Source organism: Haliotis asinina, chromosome 3 (genome assembly GCF_037392515.1).
Source record: "Haliotis asinina isolate JCU_RB_2024 chromosome 3, JCU_Hal_asi_v2, whole genome shotgun sequence".
Taxonomy (NCBI): domain Eukaryota; kingdom Metazoa; phylum Mollusca; class Gastropoda; order Lepetellida; family Haliotidae; genus Haliotis; species Haliotis asinina.
In genome coordinates this window covers 81,258,136-81,281,566 of record NC_090282.1, presented here as the reverse complement: position 1 = coordinate 81,281,566, position 23,431 = coordinate 81,258,136, and the positions used below count along the sequence as shown (strand labels likewise).

Here is a 23,431-nt window from a genome sequence, read left to right as displayed (position 1 = left end):
CATATCTTCTACAGACCGGTTTGGAATAACAAGGCCTGAGATTTTATATATCATTCTCACAATGTATGGAATCCTATGTACTTTTACCATACGAGTATCTGCTTCCACTTACGATCTATATCCTCTGCAAACAGCTCTCCATATATCATCCAGTATGGATAGAACCACACATTCCTGAGTACCCGTGACCAGTTCATGTCTTCCCTCTGGTAGTGGATTGATTGACGCACCACACCGAAACTTGTCACCACAATAAACAGGATGATGATGAAATATGCCATATCTTTCAGCTGAAACAGTAACATGACACTTACAATATGTTCAAAAACTGCCATAAGCTTCATCACATTAGAGTCATGAGATTATGTATGTCCTAACACATGAGGTCTAACTGAAACTATATCAAAGACATGATGATGCAGCTTGAGTTTCTAAAAACACCCCCCACCCAAAATGTAACAAGAGGATACTGATATAATCCACAATGCTAAATACCTGTCAGGGAAATGTCAACCACTCAATGCCTTATCTTGTTTTCAAGTTAAATATAAAGATATTAACTAAATTAGAAAAAATGTTTAGAGGACCTAATAAGTACAAATTGTATTTCTGAACAAATACTTTCAGTCTTCATTACCTATGTATTCAAGTAAGGTATTATTTTTTAAATATCATAACTTCTGTAATAAACTTAACTCTTCACACATCTCACCATTACTGTATTAGGCTTCACAACCTATAAATCTCATCACTTTCATGTTAGGTTTTATTGCTGGTACTTGCTTTAACCTATAGATAAAAGTATTGATTCTGTATTTGGTTTCACCAGTTTCCAGATTAGTCAAAGCTGTTGCCATGGAAACTCAAAAGATATATTTTCAAAAGTTCCTGCACTGTCAAAAGGCACTATTCACCTCTTGACCTATGTGACAACAATGGCAAATACATGTTGATGAAGATAGTTTTCAATATCTGCTCTGGAATACTGACAACCAGTTTAGATGACAACCCCTATCGCTTACATGTTTCTTAAACATTTGTTGGACATGGTGATATATATATCTAAATATGTAACACTTAAAAATGTCATTGTGAAATGACATGCCCTTGGGTATGGCCGGTAATATATAGTATTCAACCCATAATCTACCCATGAACTTCTTATTTTTCCATCCAAACATTGTACCCATTCTTGACACCCCTACGACGAAGTAACTGCATGTTCTTGTGTTTCTCTCTGCAAGGAAATCCCAGAGCTAGTATTAATATTCAACTTACCAGCTTTCCAATAATCTTGACATAAGGTCCCAGATACTTGTTGACACTAAGGTTTTCGATGATTCGGACAAACCACAGGACAATATCGACAGTATACACAAGATGGCCAGCTTGTACAGTAGAATGGTTGAGTCTCAATCCCAGACCTACTGTAAACAGTGATATAGCTAGTGTGTCCCACAGGTTCCAAATGTGTGCTGTGAACATCCTCAGTTTCATGGAAATCTTGGAGGGCTCGGAGGCTATTATCTGAAGGAAAAAAACCCCAATAAAACTTAAATATAACTGAACATTATGATAAACTTTTGCAGTACCTGTAATACACACCAGCCATATGACCTTTGCTAGTGGCCGTTATGGTTTGCTATGTAGAGAGAGTTACGGCTGCTTACAGCTAAACCTACTTTTCATCATGTGTCAGTAAAGCAAAACATTAGGCTTTTGGGGGACAAATTTATCATATTTTGTTAACTTAATAATTCTGTAATAACATGATTTAAAAATAGAACCAAATGTTATATGAATTGTGCAAAGGTTGGATGCCATTTAGTATGCTTTGGCATCAGATAGAAATAATGTCTGGTTTTAACTGTCAAAACAACATATATATCACAAACCAGTGTGACACCAGGTGACAAGTATTACAATATCTATGTGCGTAATATGGTGTAGATAATTTAGTCAAATAATGAAGTTACAGATGACTTTCTAATTTGAGAGGCTAGCTGATGTTGCTACATGCGAACACACGTTTGCTGGAGGCAAATTGTGTTGGCTGATACAGTTTGCAAGCTTTGATTTTGTTAATGCAACATGCTTTTTCCTTTTTGTTCTTACAGGTCCATGAAGTACAAGTGTCTCGACTTCAATGCAAGTAGCGACCTAAGTGATGAAATTATCCATAAATTTTGTCACATGTGTGACCAGATGTCTCTAGGTTGTCCCTCTCATAAATTTGAAATAATGGACAAAAAGTAGTTCTGTTACCCAATAGTAAGCAAAACACACAGCATGCTTGTGACAGAGATGCTCTCAGATGAATCCAGTGTAGAGCCAGAAACAAGTATGAGTGATGGTACAGAGTCACAATAAATACTGTCTTTCATACTAAGGAAATTAGTGATGGTGAAAGTCATGATCCTTTCAGAGGAGAGGGTGGTGAACTTAGTAGTGACATCTCGGACTCTCAAAATGAGAGTGTTGATGAAGGTATTGAAAACGATACAACAAACATCATTCAGTTATTACCATCATTGCAGATTGCTTGAGAGAAATTGGTAGATATTCAGCATAGAAAAGTTTCAGTCTGTCACATGTTAGCCAACAAAACATTCCCTACAGAAAACATTGCATTCCACTGATTCATGGTGTTATCAATTGGTTTTCATACCAGACGAATATGTGGTACAGTAAAGATGTCATTGCAGATTGAAAAACAGGTTACAGATTGTTTCATAGTCAGATTATCCGATCTATGTCGATATATATATAAAAAAATAAGTACTTTGAGCTGGGAGATTCCTTGCTGGAAAATTATGATCCATCTTCTTCAAATATCAACATTAATGTCCCAAGTTTAAATATTCCAAATTCAAATAATTGTGAAACAATTCCTCATGACATAAAACCTCATGACATAAATCCAATCACCATATCTCATGTTACTGCTATTTTAAAGTTAAATCAGCTCTGAAATGGAGTTTTACGAGCTGCAATAATTGTTAATGTATTGATTTCACTATTATTGTGACCATTAGCAACTGGTAACAGACCTGGTAGCAAACCATATTTACACACATGGCTTACTATTAGCAACCATAGCAGCAAATTATAAAATGTTGTCATTATTATGCCATATCAGCCATTCTTGACATGTCAATGCAGTTGACAATTATGTCATGGTAGTGCTTCTTGAGAATAAATATACAAACTCAATTTCTCTTTACCACAAATTTAGATATAAAAAACAAATGAAATGGAAGGTGTCAACTCTGGAATCAAAGGCTTATGAATTTGTAAATTCACATTTAAAACAACTCCTTTGAACACAATCCCATTTTCAAATTCTCAATCGAAATACTGGCTTTCCATGACTGACATTTTTTTTTTAATATAGCAAATAAACATGATAAAATGTACTTGTCACTTTGACAAAACCAATGTTATTCAGCTGTAGTGAGCCAATACTCTGTACATAATAATAATAATAATGAAATCACATAGCGCCTGCTTCCAAAAAGTATTTGTTCAAAGGCACTGAAGGAGAGAGTAAGAAAAACCTATGAGAGGGATAATGTGAACAGGTAGGTTTTTAGGGCTTTTTTGAAAGAAGAGTCTTTACAGTTGGTTTCTCTGACATTGATAGGCAGGCTGTTCCAGAGTAGTGGGGCTGCAACTGAGAAGGCTCTGTCACCCATTGTGGTTTTGGTGGGTGGATGGGAGAGAAGGGAGTTGCTGGAGCGGAGTGCTCTGCTAGGAGCATGGAGAGTTACAAGAGTCTTCAGGTATTTGGGAACGTCTTCATCATAGATGCAGCTGTGAGTGAAGAGCAGAGATGCCAACCCAAAGTGTTGCAAATAGTAGTTTCAATGTTCAGAATTAGTAGTTTGACCGTAAAATTTGTAGTCAACTAAACAAACAAAATCATGATGAATTCTGAGAAAAAAATGAATGATATCACGGTCACGTGGTTAAATTATTTCCGCAGGAACTAAATGTGTCAAATCGCAAAGGTATTGAAATCAGCTTTGCTAAAATTACGTTTGTTACATGCAATCATTCCAGTTCAGATATGTCATTAAACATGATGAATGGAAGGTATCTGACGTCCGAAGATGCATTTCATTGTTGAAAATATATATTTTTGACTATATGTCCGAATTTTAATGCATTTTATTCAAATTTCGTAGGATTTCTAGTGGAATCGTATTGGCGTAATTTGAAGTTAAAATTCGTAGCAACTACGATAAAATCGTAGAGGTGAGCATATCTGGAAGAGGAGAAACTTGGAAGATATTGGGAGCCAGAAAAGTCGGTCAACGATGCTGTTATATCATGGAACACGGGCAAAAAAGTTTTGAATTCTTTGCAGCTTGGAAAGTAGATGACCAGGAATGGAATTGCAGTAGTCGAGTTTGGAGATTAAAAGACTCATCATGAGTAACTGAGCGTTGTTATAGTCCAAAAGGTAACAGATTTTGCTGATGTTGAAGATATGAAAGTAGCAGGATTTGGAAAGGGCACTGATTTGTTGTTGAGGCAACATTGTTTCCTTGAAGATGACACATAAATTTTTTGCTGAACCTGCAGTTGTGATGACATCATTACCATTTGTGAGACAGAGAGACTGTGGTACTCTCAGGAGTTGCTGTTGGAATCCGGTGGTTAAAAGCTCTGTCTTTCTGTCGTTGAGGTTCAAATCCAGGTCATTATATCTGCAATACTGTCTTGGATTTAGAATTCACAGTTTTTCACATACTTGGGTTCGACAGCAAAATAACGTTGGTTATCCTAGTGGTGGAAGTTCACAGAATCTCCTATTGGTAGAATGTAAATGCTGTACAGCAAAGGAACAAGAATTGAGCCCTGGGATACTCCACAACGGAGTGGCATAGAATCTGAAAGAACAGCGTCAATCTTGACAGATTGGTCAACTTCCAGATAGGTAAGATTTCAGTTAGTTAACAGCTGTTCCTCTGTCCTGGTGTTGAGACTCTGCATGAGGATGTTGTAGTCGATGGTATCAAAGGCACCTGACAAGTCAAGGAGAACAACCAGTGTTACCTTTTGATTGTCCATAGCGGACACAATGTCATTATGTACTTTGACTAAAGCTGTCTCGGTCGGTACGGAGATTACAATATTTGAAAGAGATTGTGCTTTTTAAGATGATCAGTTAGTCTTATGGCAACTATTCGCTTCGTTAGAGACTGGTCTGTCATTTCTGAAGTCATCAGACTTCTTTGGTAATGGTGTGGTAACTGCTTTTTTCTTTGTAGGCACTGGATACCTCACCAGCGTGGAAGGAAGTGTTGAATACATTGAGCAAAGGAGGCAAAAGATGGTCAAAGGCTGACTTGGTGAGCCATGATGGTATGACATCAAGTCATGATGTCTTACTCTTTGCAGTGACAATGGTATTCTTGAGTTCCTGGCTTGTGATGTCCCTGAGGGTGTTAAGTGCATCCAAGCCGAATTGCGGGTTGCCTGTGTTGGAGGATCCCTGGTGACCTTCTAGGTCAGTGTGAATGTTGTCAGTTTTGCTGGAGAAGAAGTCCACAGATCTTCCTGACAGATCCTTTGCATTGCTCAGCGCAGGAAGTGTGCAAGCAACGTTATGTTTGAGCTGGTTACTGATGAGCAGGTATAGCTGTTGTGGATTGTTCTTGTTATCCTGGATATTCTGTGAGATGAAAGACTGTTTTGTGGACCTTAGCAATGTGTTAACATCATTCCTAGCTTTTGCATAAAGCTGTCGAAGGACCACGAGCAGAGGTTACCGCCACATCCTTTCAGCTGCTCAACGTTTCTTTTTTATTTCACGAATTTTGTCTGTGTACCATCCAGTGTTGGGACGGATGATTACTGTCCATGTTTTCAATGGTGCGTAACTGTCCATGATCTTCCCCACTGCCTGAATAAACCTGCGCACCTTCTCATCCACAGCCTGTGCGTCAGAAACTCTATTGATCAAAGATGCAGATGTGTCAGAGGTAAAATCTGTAATGTATATATTTCATGTTTTCCGATAGGAAAGAGATGTACACTGAGGTTTTGGTTTTCTGAGATCTAGAATTGATCTACCAACAAAGTGAATGGAGATACCCTCGTCACACACTGTAACTGTCTTAACCTGACCACAGTCATCAACCACATAGCAAACCATATTGGCCACTAGCAAACATCTTATCGCTAATGCATATCACAGGGTGTGTTTCTAATCTGTAATTTCTGGTCTTTTGATTTTGGCTCTAAATTAACCAAAGTCAACTTCCACAATCTGTTTTAAACTTTGCGAACATCACCAATGCAATATTGATCTTTTGAGCTTGTTCATGTCTTAATTTACAGACTTAAATAATTATTACAATTTTACTCTTCTATTGCTGTTTGTGGCTTCTGGTGACAGAAATAAGACTGTGATGGTCACGAAACAAATGCCAATTGCAATGTCTGGCATTTTCTCAGATCCCCAGATTGGTAAGACATATTTAGCAAATTGTCTGATTCAGTGTTGCCACAAACATTATAATAACTTTTCAGTGACTCTTAGCATGACCTTGACCTCTTCTTGACATGTGTAGCCAATGGAGATTCAGGGTCAAAAGGATCTCCAGCAACTTAAGTTGACAGGATGATCTATTCTGATTCAGTTCAACATCCTGGAATATTTTTTTAGGTTGACTTAAAACAAACTAATTAACTTGCCACAAGAATTCTCATGGGTCATTTGTACAAATTCCATGGAAGATCTTTGCCGAAACCAAAAACATTTGCATGACACACATGAAACAGCTCAATGGCATCAGAAGCAGACAAAATCCAACAAGACCTTAAAACAAATCAATTTCATGGTGCTGGTATTAATGAACATGTAAAATGCCTTTGAAAGCTTAGTAATCAATACAATCTTCAGCTTGCTTTGAAGCTTTAGATGATGGCACTTATTAATATCTGGAAGAACCTCAAGCAGGTAAACACGCCTACACAATGCTCAGTCCAACATGTGAACGTGTCTTCAGCTGCTCTGAACTGGTGTTGACAAAATGTCAATTGGAATTGTTCATCAAACTTCTGAATACTAAAATTAACGTAGTTAACAACTGTGGAATTGGGTAACGTATTAAGTCAGGCTCCAGGGTAGAGTTTCATGAAGAAGATAGTTCTTTACTAGACTAAAGCATGTAGATGAAGAGTTTTAGTAATAGCTTGAATAATAGCAACATAAGCAACATCAGGCATTACTGCAAACAGACAGCATAAGAAGATAATGAATTTAACTGCTATACTATTTTTGTTGTTGACCTTTTCTTTGTCCATAATTGATCACTGCCCTAGATAGTGATTGAATCGGAAATTGAGACTGCCAATAAACATGTAAACCTTTCTACAAGGTTTGTATGTTTGTTTCATTTTACTATTAGTTGATTGTATGACTTCAAGATCCTTATCCTACTCACAGCTGCATTAAGACTTGACCCTGCACTAAATCAGTAGTTCTTAAGAGTAGAAACCCACACACACTTCAGGCAGAATCATGATACTGACAAAATCCCTCAACAACTTGTATGTTTTTGTCAGCATTCACATATAAAACAACTCATATGTCAATGTGTTCAATCTGTCCTCAAAATTCTAAAATACATTTTTTAAATGTAATCTTGATTCAACATAAAAACATCAGATCATATCAATTTGATGTATTTTTGTTTCAGTAGGGGAATGTATTGAAGTAATTCTGATTTTACAACACAAGGTGTCTGGACGTTTGACTCCATTTGGCTGTCAACACTCCATTATGATGTAGAGCACAGGAGAAAAACAAAAACAAATGAATTCAATCTTATACCACATCTGTATAAAAGATGAAGCAAACTGTATATGTGGAAAAAATAATAATTATCAATGTTGAGTGTTTAGTCATCAGTGTTTAAGAGCCCTGCCTCCTTCCAAAAATGCCCTGAAAAGTTTAACATGACTAAAAATAGATCTCCTAACCTCATATGTATCTGCTAGGTAGAAGGTTGTCAGGGTAGAAGGATAAAGTTCCTGATAGCGATCTCAGCTTTCAACAGATATCTTGAATTGAATGTTATGGGCTATGTCTGAAGCATCACACAATTTAAAACTCAGCACATTCCAAAATCCAGTCATTCAACATTTGACTTTTCAACAATTGCAGCTGAAAGGAAATCAGCAATTCCATATAACATTATGTGAAAAACAGCCCCAAAATTCATTGCTACAAAACGTCCTTTTTCTCCTGAAACAATTCTCGATAACACTGAAATACCATCCTTTGTCAAATCACAGTGTCATTTTCACCTAGATGTGTGTCTGGTAACACATGCCTTTATCTACACAGGACCTCCTTACCAGATAAACTGAAGCAATTAAATACCGAGATGTGGCAGAGTTTGGCTTGTTGCATGTCTTCATGATGTTAATGAAGAATGTTTATAGCCAACACTGAAAACACACAGTGCATGTTGTAAACAGCCACATCGAGATCAAACATCTTCCCTTCTGAATCAAAATATGTTCATCAAAAATCTCTTTCAAGGCATTATTGAACATATACTAGGAAGGAATTATCTCTGTTATCAACATCAGTTTGACCTGAACTGACCCAGCATGTATGATGTTTCAAGTGAACGCAGTTTTAAGTCTAGGAATCATGGGAAACCATAATCTTCAAACCACATTGGCTTCAGCATTTTAAGCAAATTAGTGCCATTTATTGTAGCTGATATGGATTTGTAGGTAATTCAGGAAATCACAAGCATATCTGCTACAGCACTGCAGAGCAATCTTAAAACATAGAATAACAGTAAATGAAGTCCTTTTAAAACACTATTATCAGTGCAATAGAAACCCGTTTTTTATTCCTGCAACATGTGTTATTTTAGGTTTATACTTTCTCAATAATGAACAAACTCCAGGGCTTTCAGGGATGCCTTCCATCAAGGATCTGAACACACACTCAGATGGTGGCACCAAATTGGCTGCACACAAGGTCAATGATCAATCCCAGTGAGCCACCCAGGATTCAGAAAATGGAAGTCTAACAACTGGTAGCTGAGATCTTATATTTTGTCTACCTGTCTGACAAGTGTAGCGTGGCATGTCTCGCTCATGGCAGAAAGCATTATTCTCTGTGAAACCACTTTAGGATTACTAAGTGTTGCCCCTTCATCAGGTGAAGTGGTAGGAAGTGGAACAAGGAGAAATGGTTCTGTATACAAAACTCCTTAAGGAAGTAATTGAGATGTAAATGGGAAACTAGTTATAAAATTAATTGAACCTACATTGAGCAGAAAAGGGTATAACAAAGAAAAAAAAACACTGTACTGAAGTTGGTCCTTGAAACATTTGAGTAATATATGCAAGTGAATTGTCTTCAAGATCCAAGAAGTCTGAAAAACAAAACAGAAACTTCTCCAAAAGGGCTGTCATACCATGTTTATGCCATGATACCGAGATTGAGGGATGTACCTATACTTAGGCATGAGTGTAGTAGGTGAGTTAATGATGAATGATACGTCGGCAATGTGTGTCGTAGGTAATGAAACAAGATGTAATGAAACCTTAAAATGTGACAAATATATGACATCCTGTATTTCAAGACACTGTTCAGGTGTTAAAAAATCCCACTGCCCAACACCTGGGACAAGTCAGTTTTCATTTCAGGCAATCAAATAATGGTATCTTACTTGTTCGTGGACTGCTAGGTAATTTCCACTCATCTTTTCAAATTGCAGATAAACTTGGATTTCATTTCATATCTGCTCATAATGTAGCCATTACATTTCTCAATAATGATAAGTTAGAGCTATCGTTCTTTGACATTTATCAATCTTTGATAATTAGTCCAGTAAACATTAACATCAAACATTGTGTCATAAAATCAGGGCAAACTAGTTAGACAAAAGTTACTTTCTTGAAGTCACTTGCCTTGTGGCAAGTCGCTTTTAACAAAAATTTTGAACCCCTGCTGTTTCCTTGGTACTGACAAGCACAAAAAGGAAACAAACTGACTGTCAATAAGTAACAATTACCCACACAGAAAAACTTTATCAAGCTGATTAAACTTTAATTACATTGCTAGAATGGAAGCAATATTTTTTAACCAATGTGAAATGATATCTTGTGAAATCATGCAACATCAAACAGCAGATCAGTAGTATTGCTCTTAGTGGCCTCCAGGAAATGGTTTTGACAAAGTGATACTCAGTATCAACCATCACATTTTCGCCCTCATTTATCTCCCTTGCCTGGAGACCCAAGCATGCAAAGACACTAAAGCAATTAACACTTGAAAGATGTTTGCCTGTGCCAGCTCTGTAATCACGTCAGTAGTTCCTTATTGCAGTGCTTATCGTTACTGTCAAAATGACACAGACAACCTTACACTGGCATGGTAACAAATTTCCACCTGGCCTAATGGATTATAATAAAACAGTATAGAATAAAACACTGGCAAGGCCATCACAGTTAAGCAAAAATGACAACTCCATGTTTGTGGTTTAAGATCATCAGCAAGTAATGATATCAAATCATGGACAATTTTGTTTGTGTTAATGATTTCTGATTAATACCACACTCAGTAATGTACTTGCTATATGGCGAGACTGAAATAACAGAGTCTGGACATCGTACATTCTGTTCCAGACCTGCCTTGATTCCTTACATCTGACATTAGTAAATAAATAACTGCTACAAACCATCTAATATGAAAGATATCAATTGTGATCAGACTTGACAATAATCCTCCACCTCTATCAAGCGCAACTTATTACCTGGCAAATATGCACTTGAGTTATGGCTATTTGACAACATTATTGGCTTGCAGCTGCTTGTCGCTCCTATCGCAAGGCACAGCAACAGCCTGAAGGAATCAATGCAACGTGTCTGCCTCTCAGCTAGCTGGTCCCTCATTGTTCCACCCATCTCCGTCCTCCTCTGACTTGTGTAGCTGTGATAGGCTGGTGTGTATCTACAGAATCATCACACAGCCATCAGGGAGGAAGTCTCAGTTTAGAAATCCACATATAACCAAATAGGGACAAACAAGCCAATTCGAAGCAGGTATCATGGCTTAGGTGAACACACACATCTTAAGTGGCTACCTGTTATCACCTTGAGGATACTCTTACAGACAAATGCTGTACAGATGTATTTTACCATGAAACATTTTCCATGTTAACATCAAACAATCTGTAAAATCCTCTCTGATTATTAAAGTCTGATACTTGTTGAGGATGCTAATTAAGAGGACATCTGAAGCTGAGAGAACTTTACAATAACAATGAAGAATACTGCAGGATTCTCTGTTTTACAATAAGCTGAACAGCAGTGCACATTTGAAATGGACATTAATCCCCACAAACTTTCATAACAAGTTCAGCTACCATTCTTCAAAAGGAACTGCAAACTCCAAGGAAAAATCATACATCCAAAGGTAGGTTGCTCTAATGTAAAGTAACAAAGTGCTGCTTAAACATGTTTACCAGGAACTGTCACCATAACTTGAAGGAGACATAAAGCAACTTTCACTTTCAGTGTGCACATGTTTGCCTTCAGTATTTCCTAATGTCACTGTTACTCTGCCATGGATGAACATATGGTAAAGAAACTGAGCATGTATCGAGAAGCTGGAAATTGTTTAATTGTTACCACAGCATGTATTGTACATCCATTATACAGTAATGTTTTCTACTGCAGTGACATTTGATAAACTCTCTTTCTTGACAACAATTTAGTGTATATTTCAGTTCTGTAACATTTGTAAGACATGTTATTTTGAGTAGTCAATCTCTGGTAAATAAGGTCTTTGACTTGATAATGAGAAATGTCTAGACTTAAAGCTGACATAAGCAAACATGAAAAAAATAATATACATATGCAATGCCAATGAAAGCTTCAAAGCATACAATTATTGCCTAATGATAAGGAAAGTGCTAAAGTGGTTAGCTAATGAAAAGAACTAATTATCTCACAACTCCTTGGCTGATATACTTCAAATAGGTTCCAAAATGATGCTCTGCAGCTCAATACAGTATTTGGTTATTCAAAAACTACACTTTGGCAACACAAAGTCAACATAACTTAGTTACACCCTTGGAAACAGATTTTCTAGGCCAATATGACAAACAAACTGCTGTATTTACGGGTGAGTTTTTCTTTACAGAATGTGAAAATAACATTAAGAGAAATAAGATATACATGAGATATACAAACTTTAAGATATATTTCACATTTAGGATGCCACAAACATTAATAATGGTTCAACAATGATAAGTGAAAGAAAGACTGCTGTTGTATACTTAAGTAAAAAATAGTCCAGTGAAATATAAATATATATAGGCAGGCGTTCAAGTGTGACATTCACAAACTGATGGTTGACATAATGAGCATGGGTCTATGGCTTTGGGGCAATACAGCAAACACAGGAACCAACTCAGTGTGATAAGAATCAGGTAACTGAGACATTCTTGAATTCCCTACGGGGTTGCACATCAGCCCTGTAAGGTGATTAATTTGGAAAAACAATTCCTCAAAAGCATGAATCTGCTACACTGGAAAATGAACTATCAGATTAGAATGCTGTGATAATATTCTGGGAATACTGATGTCAGTATGATCCTAGCAATGATGCATCTTCTGGCAGCTTCAGGGGCAACAGGAGAATAAATTAAAGGACAAAGGTTAATGATACAGACCGCTGTTTGGCAGGCTCAAGTATGCTTGCATATAGAAACATTCTGGGATATTCGTGCATATTGGGAACTAAAATCTCTTATGCCATCAGTGTCAGTGTTTTACCTTGGTATACAATAAAAACTAATGACAATGCCAAATTTGGAATAATGAACATACCTCAACACATACCTGGATGCACGTTTTTGCTGATGTAAAACCCTGCTTGTATAACTGAATCACATATGTTTCTTTCCATGTATTAACTGGAACTAGCTGACTTCATAATGAAAACTTGAATTAATTACTGAGCCAGCAACTATGTTTGACTACGTCCATTTCAGATTTTGCCTAAAAACAGAATATCAACCACTCATAACAACTTTTAAATGAGTACAATTCAAACTAGAAAAATTAATTATCAAGCACTCAACAAACAGCCTGTTTAACTTTTGCCTGCACTAACAGAGTTGTCAGCATTGTTTATAGTTGAGTTTTGTGCTATCATACACACTTTTATCAGCCAACTTTTGTGGCTGTCGTGGCATTTTACTGGTTAGTGGCTCAAAGTTGCAAATTGGCAGGTAACATGTTTGCTGTTGAGAGCATAATTCTTTTTGTTTTTGTTGCATTTTATATCTTTTAAGGATAAAATATTATTGCTTTCAGTTTCTATGAGGCTAATTCATGTTCATGCAGTCTTATAGTGAGAACAATAAAGTCTGACTGGACGTGTCATGTGGCAGGTAGATGTTTAGGGAGTGTGCACTGAAATGGCATTTTGATGGACGGTTGTTCCTTAAAACACCCCAGGATTAAAGGGAATGATATTTTCCAGACAACAGTTACTGGAAACCAGCCAAACACTATCCCAAATTACAAGACAGCAGTTTGTTTTTGACATGAAAACCATGTGAGTCTTCACATAATGTCAGTCCTCAATGTTCGAACTGACAATTAATGGCTTCATTGGTGACCTACTGAGGGCTCAAAGTTATTTCACTAATCCTAGACGCAAACATCAAACAATCAATTATAACTTAAAATAAAAGTTTGACCTCAAAATGTGAAATGTTGCAAAGATCATGAACAAGAACAGTTATACTGAGTATGTGAAGGTAAACATTCAACAGCATCCAAGGCAACGCATACTATAAAGTGGTAAGCAGATATGGAGTATTCTGAAATATACTGAGAATGCTGCTTCTATTCAGAGTTAATTCTACAATCTGTGAATGTGTGATCTTTAGATAAATGCCACAAAAAAAAAACACAACGACACATGAGAGGAAAGATCAGACACAATGTTTACCCATCTGTCTTGAAGGACCAATTCCATAAGGTAACCCTTGTTCATCCTGTGTACTACACGTGCAGACAGAGTTCAGACAGACATAAGGAAGTTGCCAGAAACACAGATGGAAACAGATAATGGGACCTGACTCAAAGACTCTGTATATTTGTACGCTTCTCCCAGATCATGTTGCTACAATGTCTTGTTTACACTGCACAGACACAAAGGGAAATTGTTCCACATTCAATTATACCAGTGTTACACTTGAAATAGCCATTTCTTTACCAAATAACCATTTCTGGTTTACACTGTCAGGAACCTAACACACATGGTTGCACTGTGATTCTTTAAATGTACCATTGAATTCTTTACCAAATAACCATTTCAGATTTACACTGTCAGAAAACAAACACACAAGGTTGCACTGTGAATTCTTTAACTTTATAACTGAATTCTTTGCCAAATAACCATTTCAGACTTACGCTGTCAGCAGCCAAACACACATGGTGGCATTGTAATTCTTTTATTTTACCACTGAATTCTTTGCCCAATAACCATTTCAGGTTTACACGGTCAGGAAACTTACACACACAGTTACATTGTAAATTCTTTAACTTTATAACTGAATTCTTTGCCAAATAACCATTTCAGACTTACGCTGTCAGCAGCCAAACACACATGGTGGCATTGTAATTCTTTAATTTTATAACTGAATTCTTTGCCCAGTAACCATTTCAGGTTTACACGGTCAGGAAACTTACACACACAGTTACATTGTAAATTCTTTAACTTTATAACTGAATTCTTTGCCAAATAACCATTTCAGACTTACGCTGTCAGCAGCCAAACACACATGGTGGCATTGTGATTCTTTAATTTTACCACTGAATTCTTTGCCCAATAACCATTTCAGGTTTACACGGTCAGGAAACTTACACACACAGTTACATTGTAAATTCTTTAACTTTATAACTGAATTCTTTGCCAAATAACCATTTCAGACTTACGCTGTCAGCAGCCAAACACACATGGTGGCATTGTGATTCTTTAATTTTACCACTGAATTCTTTGCCCAATAACCATTTCAGGTTTACACGGTCAGGAAACTTACACACACAGTTGCATTGTAAATTCTTCAACTTTATAACTGAATTCTTCGCCAAATAACCATTTTGAAGAAACCATCACAAATGTTAAGTGATTATATAGTTTCAGAATACCACATAAATCATGAGTTTCATTCAGCTACACATTTTACACATATACTATGAAGCTTAATACTATTATTATCATGAATATTATGTATGCTTCAGTAGCAAATTTAAATTTGAAAGGATTTATACCTAAAACAGTCATATCAAGAAAATATGTAAATATAAATCTGAATGAATGAATGAATGAATGAATGAATGAATGAATGAATGAATGAATGAATGTGATTTTATGCCACTTTAAGCTTTATTCCAGCAATACCATGGCTGGGGACACAGGATAGATGTACATGTGGGGAAGTTTTAATTCAGGACTCCAGCATGAAAGTTACATGTTTCCATCAATGAATAACAAGTTAGGATGTATAGTAAGCACGTCTCCCATGCTGAACAGCTGGTACTAAGAACACAATAACTGACAACTGCTACTGTGGGTACATTCCATGCCTTTCAAACATCCCAAGAGTTATCACGTTACCAATGACACTGGGGTCAGTGAGATGGGTTTAATATGGATTTAAACAACATTGTACTACAACAAGTCATCATAATGAGCAGTGCAAGCCTATAGTCATGCAGGTTATAAATTGGTACACTTTGGTTCAACCCACATCCAAAGGGAAGGTACTTACAATGATAATCTGGGTGAACCTGCAATCTTAACCCTTGATTAGGAGATCCTTGTTTAGACAAGGGATGTACCTGCACAATGGAATGGAACCTAAAACCTTGCCCTGTAACTACTATGACAAGACATGGATCAGTATTCACTTTCTACAGTTCCTGTACAAAGTATAAAATTTCTCAGTAGTTAGTTTAAGAAACAGATGTGAAGAAAACTTCATAACAATTCAACACAACATCTTTGTGTGTGCTGCCATGTCAAGGTAAGGCTGGGGAAAAAAAAGCTTCTCTCAACTTTCATTTCTGAATGAGTCAAGAATCCATTAACCTGACTGAGATCCTGAACAAATGGTATGGCCCAAGATAATGGAACAGTCTTCAATAGAAGGGTTCTTGATAATCTCTGTCATAAAAGTTGTTCATCAAGTAAAATGTGTGTTTTCCCCCGTGTTGAAAGTTCTTTGTTAGCACACAATGATGGAATCCAGTGATAGAGACAGATCTACCGATGAAAACACCACAAAAGGAGAGATAGTTTCTGTTGAGCAATCAAGAAACATTAATATATCTGTAGCCTAAGAAATACATGATTGTACAGACACTGCAATCACACAAGTCAAATAACACACATATACTGACTAACTAGTTGCAGACAGGTTAAAATGTCTTGAGCCAGGACCCGGAAAACAGAGCATCCAGGCTCAACTGAGTGAGTGAGTGGGTGAATATTGCTTAATGCCACATAAGCAATGTTGCAGTTATTCACGGCGAGGCCCAGCTGACATAAGCAACAATAACATGATGACTCTCCAACCTTATTTTGGTACAAATACCTATATAATGCAAAACGATAATTGAAAAAGAAGTAACAACAACAGTATTTGGGCGGCCATTTTCAGAATGACAAAAAATTCTGTGTGTTCAACTCAAGTTCAACATATTACTGAGATCATTCATAGCATCAGAATAGAAAGGAGTATAAGGTTCACATGGGTTTAGAGTGTTGTCAGATATGTTGAAAAAAAAAAGCTTTAAAAGGCACAATGAAGCAGTTGAAAAAAAGTGCAATGTGAAAAATGGGGTTCATGAAATCTGAAGTTTGAACTGGATCCCAAATCAAAATGCAAGTAAGCTGAGACTGTTTATCAAATATCAAGAGTGGATGCCTACTCTGTGAACTATAGACGACAATATAATCTTGACATATCAATATTTACCGTAATTAATACAAGAATACAGCTTAACTACAATAAGCAACCACGGAACATCACATGATTGATAGACTGAAGAACAATGTCCCTTTCAGTATGCACGAGATGTTTAGGCACAGCTACTTGTCCCCAGGTTCAACATGGTACAGCCATGCATGAACCTAACCTAGCAATGCCCCAGACTATCATTTCCTGTCCTGGGTTGTTTTTTTGTGGTGATTCAGACAAACTCTTCGCATGTGTCAGTCACAGCCTTGTTCAAACAGGCACAATAAAGCAGATATTTCCCTTGGCAAACAAATCATGTCAGTCATATCCTTTATCCCTGTTTCCTCTGTGAACGAGCACGATAAAGCTGCAATGATAACCTATTGCATCTTAGTCTTCGTCCTTCCACATGAGTAGATTGATCTGGTATGGAGACCAGCTTTGGCTATTCAGCTCTCACTTCCTACATGTCCAGCATGTTACTTCATGAATGATTAATGGCAAGTGTTAGCAAATCAAAGCATGTTTTCACATATTGTCTCGTAATGGCCTGAATTTACTGTGAGAGGGAAAAACGACTCTGAGATGTTGCTATCTTCAACTGCATGGCAGAACATCTCACCGTCAGGAATACAATGGAAAGGTTTCAGCTTCTATTCAGTGCATCTTGAACTTAGTTAAAAACATGACAGAATAAATACACCATCCTTACAACAAGGCTACTGGCTACAGAAAATCTTCTCTACAGTTAACCAATGTGCCTGTGGCTGTGCCTTTTGATCAGATACAAGTACATGACATGGGACTTACATCTACACCCAATTTAGGATGTTGGCGAGAGGATTCTTCTTGCTTTGTTGCAAGATCAACAAGGAAAAGGTGGTCAATAGCAACTGATAGCAATTTACAACAAGGCAATATTCTAGTTTTCTTATGACAAATAACTGCGTTTATGGCATGTAACCCTGTGCTTGTTAACATGAGTGACAGACGATGCTGTTGGAAATACCGAGCTTACTGGGGTACGAACTGTAATTACCCAATCCTACAAGGGGTTAGACTATACAACACTAAGTAACAACAATGATGTCATATTGGGCTTAAGAACTGCTACCAATGGGCTTTTGGAGAGCAATTCAAGCAACAACATGTCTGTTCTGATATGTCATAGTAATAGCAGTGATGATTCCATGTCAAATGGTGCGGTGAGGTAACCTAGTGGTCTAAGTGTTTGCTTGTCACGTTAAAGACATGAGGTTGATTCCCCACATGGGTACAATGTGTGAAGCCCCTTTCTGGTGTCTATACAATGATATTACTAAAAGCAGCATAAAACTAAACTCACTAGCTCATACATCTCTGAAGGGTTTGGTGGTAAGAACATGCAACTGAATGGATAGAAATTTCTTCACTAACATTTTGTTACATGCAAACACATTTTTGAAAGAAACAATAAATTCAAACTTGTAAATAATTTTTTCTGATTCCAGGTTGACTACAACAACACTGAACATGACAACAACTCCTACTGAAACCGAGACTGCACCCATCAACTTGATATACAGCTTAGATGACCAGTCTGACTTGAATACTGACATCCTGGGATGGAGCAACTTCTCCAGAAACAAGACCTTCAGTCAACAGGTCACCCAAGGCCCGACTTTTCTGCAGCAGATGGAGCAGCAGATGGAATACCAGCTTTCCGTGTCTCTCATCCAGTGGGTGTTTCCATTCCTCATCCTCCTTGGCACCATTGGTAATGGACTCAGTCTGACCATCATGTGCCAGAGAGAGATGAGACAGACCTCCACATGTTTCTATCTGGCTGTGCTTGCAATTGCAGACACAACTGTCCTATATATCAGTGCCTTCAAGACCTGGCTAAGAACGGTGTCTGGCTTTGAGCTGCTGCATGTATCACAGGCTTCCTGTAAAATCACCATGTTTCTAGCCTACTTCAGCACTCACTTCTCTGCCTGGATCATTGTGGCAGTCACAGTGGAGAGATTTCTTGCTGTGTGGTTTCCTCTAAAAGCTGGAACCATGTGCAGCGTGTCTCGAGCTAAATTTGGCACTATCATCATAGCTGGCCTAGTCATCCTGATCAACTGCCAGGTCCTTTGGACAGCAGAACTAAAATCTGTGCCATCAAGCTCACTCAGTGAAACAAAGCTGATGTGTATTCCTTACAAAGACTATGCTGAATTTGTTTGTGAATTGTTGGCTTGGATGAATCTTATTCTCTACTCCTTCCTCCCATTTGTAGTCCTACTTCTGTTCAACATCCTCATCATTATCAACCTGTTGAAGCACCGCCAGGTTCTGACAAGCACGATGACCAAGGATGACCAACAAATGCGTTCATCCCACAGGAAACTGGCCATCACCCTCCTGAGTGTTTCCTTTGCCTGGATTGTGACAACAATGCCCAGCACTCTGTTCCTGGTGTTCAAACCTCGTCCTGTGTCTGTAAGCCATGCAGCCCAACAGCAGCTGGTCAGAGTCATTTGCTACAGTCTGATGTATGTCAATCATGCCATCAACTTCGGCTTGTACTGCATCACCGGAAACAGGTTTCGCCATGAGCTGAACAGGCTCTTGTGTAGGAAGCCCACGTCGTCTCCACGAGCCACTCTAACCTTCAAAAACAGCGCCAGTGGACAGGACAGTTCAGGTTATCCCCTCATGGAGAATGTCTACATGAATGCAATATCCAGTGAACAGTCAAACAGTAACTAAATGTCAGTGTGCTGGACCTGCCTTTGATGGAAAGAATGAGAAGCACAAACCCTTCGACTGCACCTTACGTTGATGTGTCAAACAAAAGGAGCAAGTGTTGCACAATGAGGGATACATTTTTAACACTGCTACATTTCATGGCGACTCATGAAAAGACTAATCCTCTCTCATGTTACAGCAAATTTTGGATGTATTTACAATATGTTTCATTTCACACAAAAACAGAAAACCCTCGTAACTTATAAAAGTCAATCACATTTTTGAAGTGTAGATGATTTAACAATCTCTACACCAGGGTTACCTGATGCTCTATCGAGAACACTATAAATCTGCCACATGGTGCAATTAAACCGTTTACAGTACACTGATGTGTTACAGATATTTGACTTTGGAATGTGTAACTGGTACATCAGATCCTACACCTCTACACGTGGAACATCCTGGATATATATACACCATATAGAGGTGATACCAAGAACAGTGGCATTCTCTACACTCCACAGTGGAGCAGGGAAAGTATCCTTTTCAACGGAAACAAGTTGGCTGTAAACATTTAACTTCTGTGAAATCCTATACTATTATAAGCTAAATAACTGGCCATTAAATCTCAAGAAAACATCTTGAACCCTATTTGTGTTCAATCCACTGGTCAAAGATCAAAATGATGAAAATATGTCAACTTCTTCAAGACTTGTCTTTCCACATGAAAGATCTGTTCATCTACTTCTGTGTTATTTGTTATGTAAATTCCCAAAGAGAACAAACTGGCACTGCAATTCTCACAACCAGCAATCTGTTCATTGGTTCTAAGGTGATGTGATCAGACATAAAGACAGAACACTGAATTACAAAAGGAAACACAGATAGGAATGTGTGACAGGTTGCAACTTGTCTATTTTATAAGGTTTCTTTGCTTCATGTGTCAGTTCTGCTGTAACAGTGTCTGTTTAGGTCTCAATTGTTTTATGTTGTAATACATGTTTGTGAAACACTGATGACATATGTGAGTGTAATCCCACTTTCAGTCAGACTGGCATAAAATGGCATGTGAGAATATTGTGGAAAAAAGTCACCCGGGTATATATATACATACATACTGTATTTGTTTGCTGAAATCCAGGAGCTGGAGAGAATAAGATGATTGAACACTTGTTTTGAATCTGTTACAGGAGAATGCACCAACAGGTGCTGAGATAAGGGTTGTTGAGGAATGCTGGCTATGAGGTGATGTTTGGTTCGTCACCATATCCATGCTTGATTGTTGCGTCTTGTTTGAGTGGCATTTTAGAAGTTGATATGTACAATATAGAACAAACTTTAAAGGTAACAAGTGCTTGACAACGGTACAAGAATCTGTACTGAAACATCGCACTCATGGAGTAATGGCTCTTACTCATAAATTTGTTCTATTTGGACTGTAAATAACTGTCTGGACTTGTCCCATGATAGGCAATCCAATGGTGGACACAAGAACATGTACAGACACTTAGTTGTGGGTATAGTAACATGCAGTATCACTGGACAAAATACTGTGACTATGTGTTGTAAGGATAAGGTTGCATGAGCTGAATACTCCCCAGGGAGGTGAGTAGTTTAAAAGAATGCCAGAAAAATACATTCATTGATGAAGGAAACACTCCAGAGCCTTGAGCATGTTGTAGCTACGTGGATATCTGTGCTATATAAATATCTTGTAATTATAACGATAATAGTGAGTGACTCTAGACCATAATCAAACATGTCATTGAGTCTGACCACGCAGTCAGTTTGCTGTTCCTTACCACAAACCATGGCTGCAGCTGGAGGCATATTTCACCCATGAAATCTCCAAGGATTCTTGGGTTTGTGAAACCATTATCAGCAAATGACAAAATGTAGGTACTTTCATAAATTCTTCAATCTTATATATTTTCATCATATAATTCTGAGATTTACAAAAATGATTAGTAACCATATTTGATAATGTATAGATATATGTTTGTCTTACACACTCTACTGCCTTTTGATATCGATCTTCAAGATAATGAAAGATAAACATACATATATACTGGGTGTTCATGTTGTGATATGTATATTTATATTTATTTTATTTAAACCAGTCTGTGTAATGTATTTGTCCCCCACAGTAATAAAGAATGTTGCATATCGATATTCTATATAAAATTCTCTGGTTTGTCAGTTAAGAAAACAGTAACTAATGTTACGTAATAATCGGCTAATGGTAAGAATGTGCATGTATTTGCACATGCTCATTTCAAGTGCACAGGTAATGTACATGCATGCAGAAACTAACTGGATGTATGGCATTTTTCCAAGACAAGCTAATGCTACAAAATAAAAAAAATATCTGAAAAGAAAAATTCACAGTCAAAGAAGAGGGATTCATTGATTTTACTAGTGATGTTAAGATTATCCAACATAGAGATTATTTTATTCTATAATGAAACCCCAAAGACCAATACTATTTGATTGTCATCCAAACTGAAAAAGAAAAGAAAGCTTGTCATGGCATTTGAACTCATTCTTGACCAGTGTGATGACTTAACCCTTGAGTATTTCATGAGATTGCAGAAAATGGTAACTTCAGCAACTTAAGAAAGGAGAATACATATTTCCTTTACCTGTTGCTATGTGAAGACAACGTAATGTGAGGCAAGACAGGCAAGAATGAAATTTATATGAAACCTCACTAATGACTAATCACGAAGAACAATAAGATCTGTATAACCCTGAACCTTGACTACCTTACCCTCTTGCTTCTACCTACATTTCCATGGACACACCAGCACATAAACCCTCCCAGATGCCCATGCATTATTCACACTGCCTGAACATAGATAAACAGTACCAACCTGATCACATCTTGTACACACAGCACTTACTGGTAACAGTTTTCATCAAAGCAAGTTCTAGCTTTTAATTTCCCTTTGAGCATGGCTAACACACAATTGGTTTGTCTTTCTGGCAACATATGGATGACAAACACACAGTCTGCAGATACTGTAATAATAAAGGGGAGTAATTAAAATCAAGATGACTGTCCTGCAGGGAGCAAATATTCATTTACTAACTACAAATTAATAGTTGTATTTTCCACTGCCATCACAATCTTAACCTTCATCACCTTGTCAGTGGTCTATGTGTGAAGTTTTCAGTAATATGTAATACATCACTGCCAGAATACCAGGAAGTGAATTATTCATTGGCATTATCCCCTTGTATAACAATCTGATGGCTTCAAAAGATCAGGTATAATATCTGCAAAATCCACATCCAATAGAGACATTGCTGAAACATTCATGAAACACAAACACCCCCCATATCATATTTCGCCCAATTACCCGATAAGTCTTTGCAAATAATGATGATAAAACATCCACCCAGATGTAATCTCAACAGAAAGTGTCACATATAAATGCATGTACATCACTGTTAGCAAACATCTCTCATCGAGTAACCTTATGTACACAAAAAGCCTTTAGTGAATTGTTTGGATTTTCGACTGTGAAGGTGTTTACTCATCCATACTGACCATGGGAATTGTGCTACTCAAATAAATACCTTTCAGCTGCAGGAAATGCTGGAGTAGGACCAGGATGAGGTCCTGGGGATGCTTGGCAGAATTTTCCTACCATTAGAGTTACTTCCAGGAAGATCAATAATTGTCT

General features: G+C 37.4%; 2 protein-coding genes across 4 annotated transcripts in view; one reads left to right on the top strand and one right to left on the bottom strand.

The window, feature by feature from the left end:
• Positions 1-23,431, bottom strand: part of LOC137278571 (transient receptor potential cation channel subfamily M member 3-like) — a 179,737-nt gene that overhangs the window by 9,911 nt on the left and 146,395 nt on the right. For all 3 annotated transcript variants that reach the window (XM_067811022.1, XM_067811025.1, XM_067811024.1), the window contains 2 exons: positions 1,279-1,527; positions 113-290 (listed from right to left, as the gene is read on the bottom strand). In XM_067811022.1, coding sequence (XP_067667123.1) covers positions 113-290; positions 1,279-1,527 — 427 coding nt within the window. The remainder of the gene's footprint in view (positions 1-112; positions 291-1,278; positions 1,528-23,431) is intronic.
• Positions 11,080-21,914, top strand: LOC137278573 (probable G-protein coupled receptor 139). The gene is made up of 2 exons (XM_067811030.1): positions 11,080-11,458; positions 18,515-21,914. The coding sequence occupies exon 2, from the start codon at positions 18,537-18,539 to the stop codon at positions 19,761-19,763; it is 1,227 nt and encodes a 408-aa protein (XP_067667131.1). The 5' UTR covers positions 11,080-11,458; positions 18,515-18,536; the 3' UTR covers positions 19,764-21,914.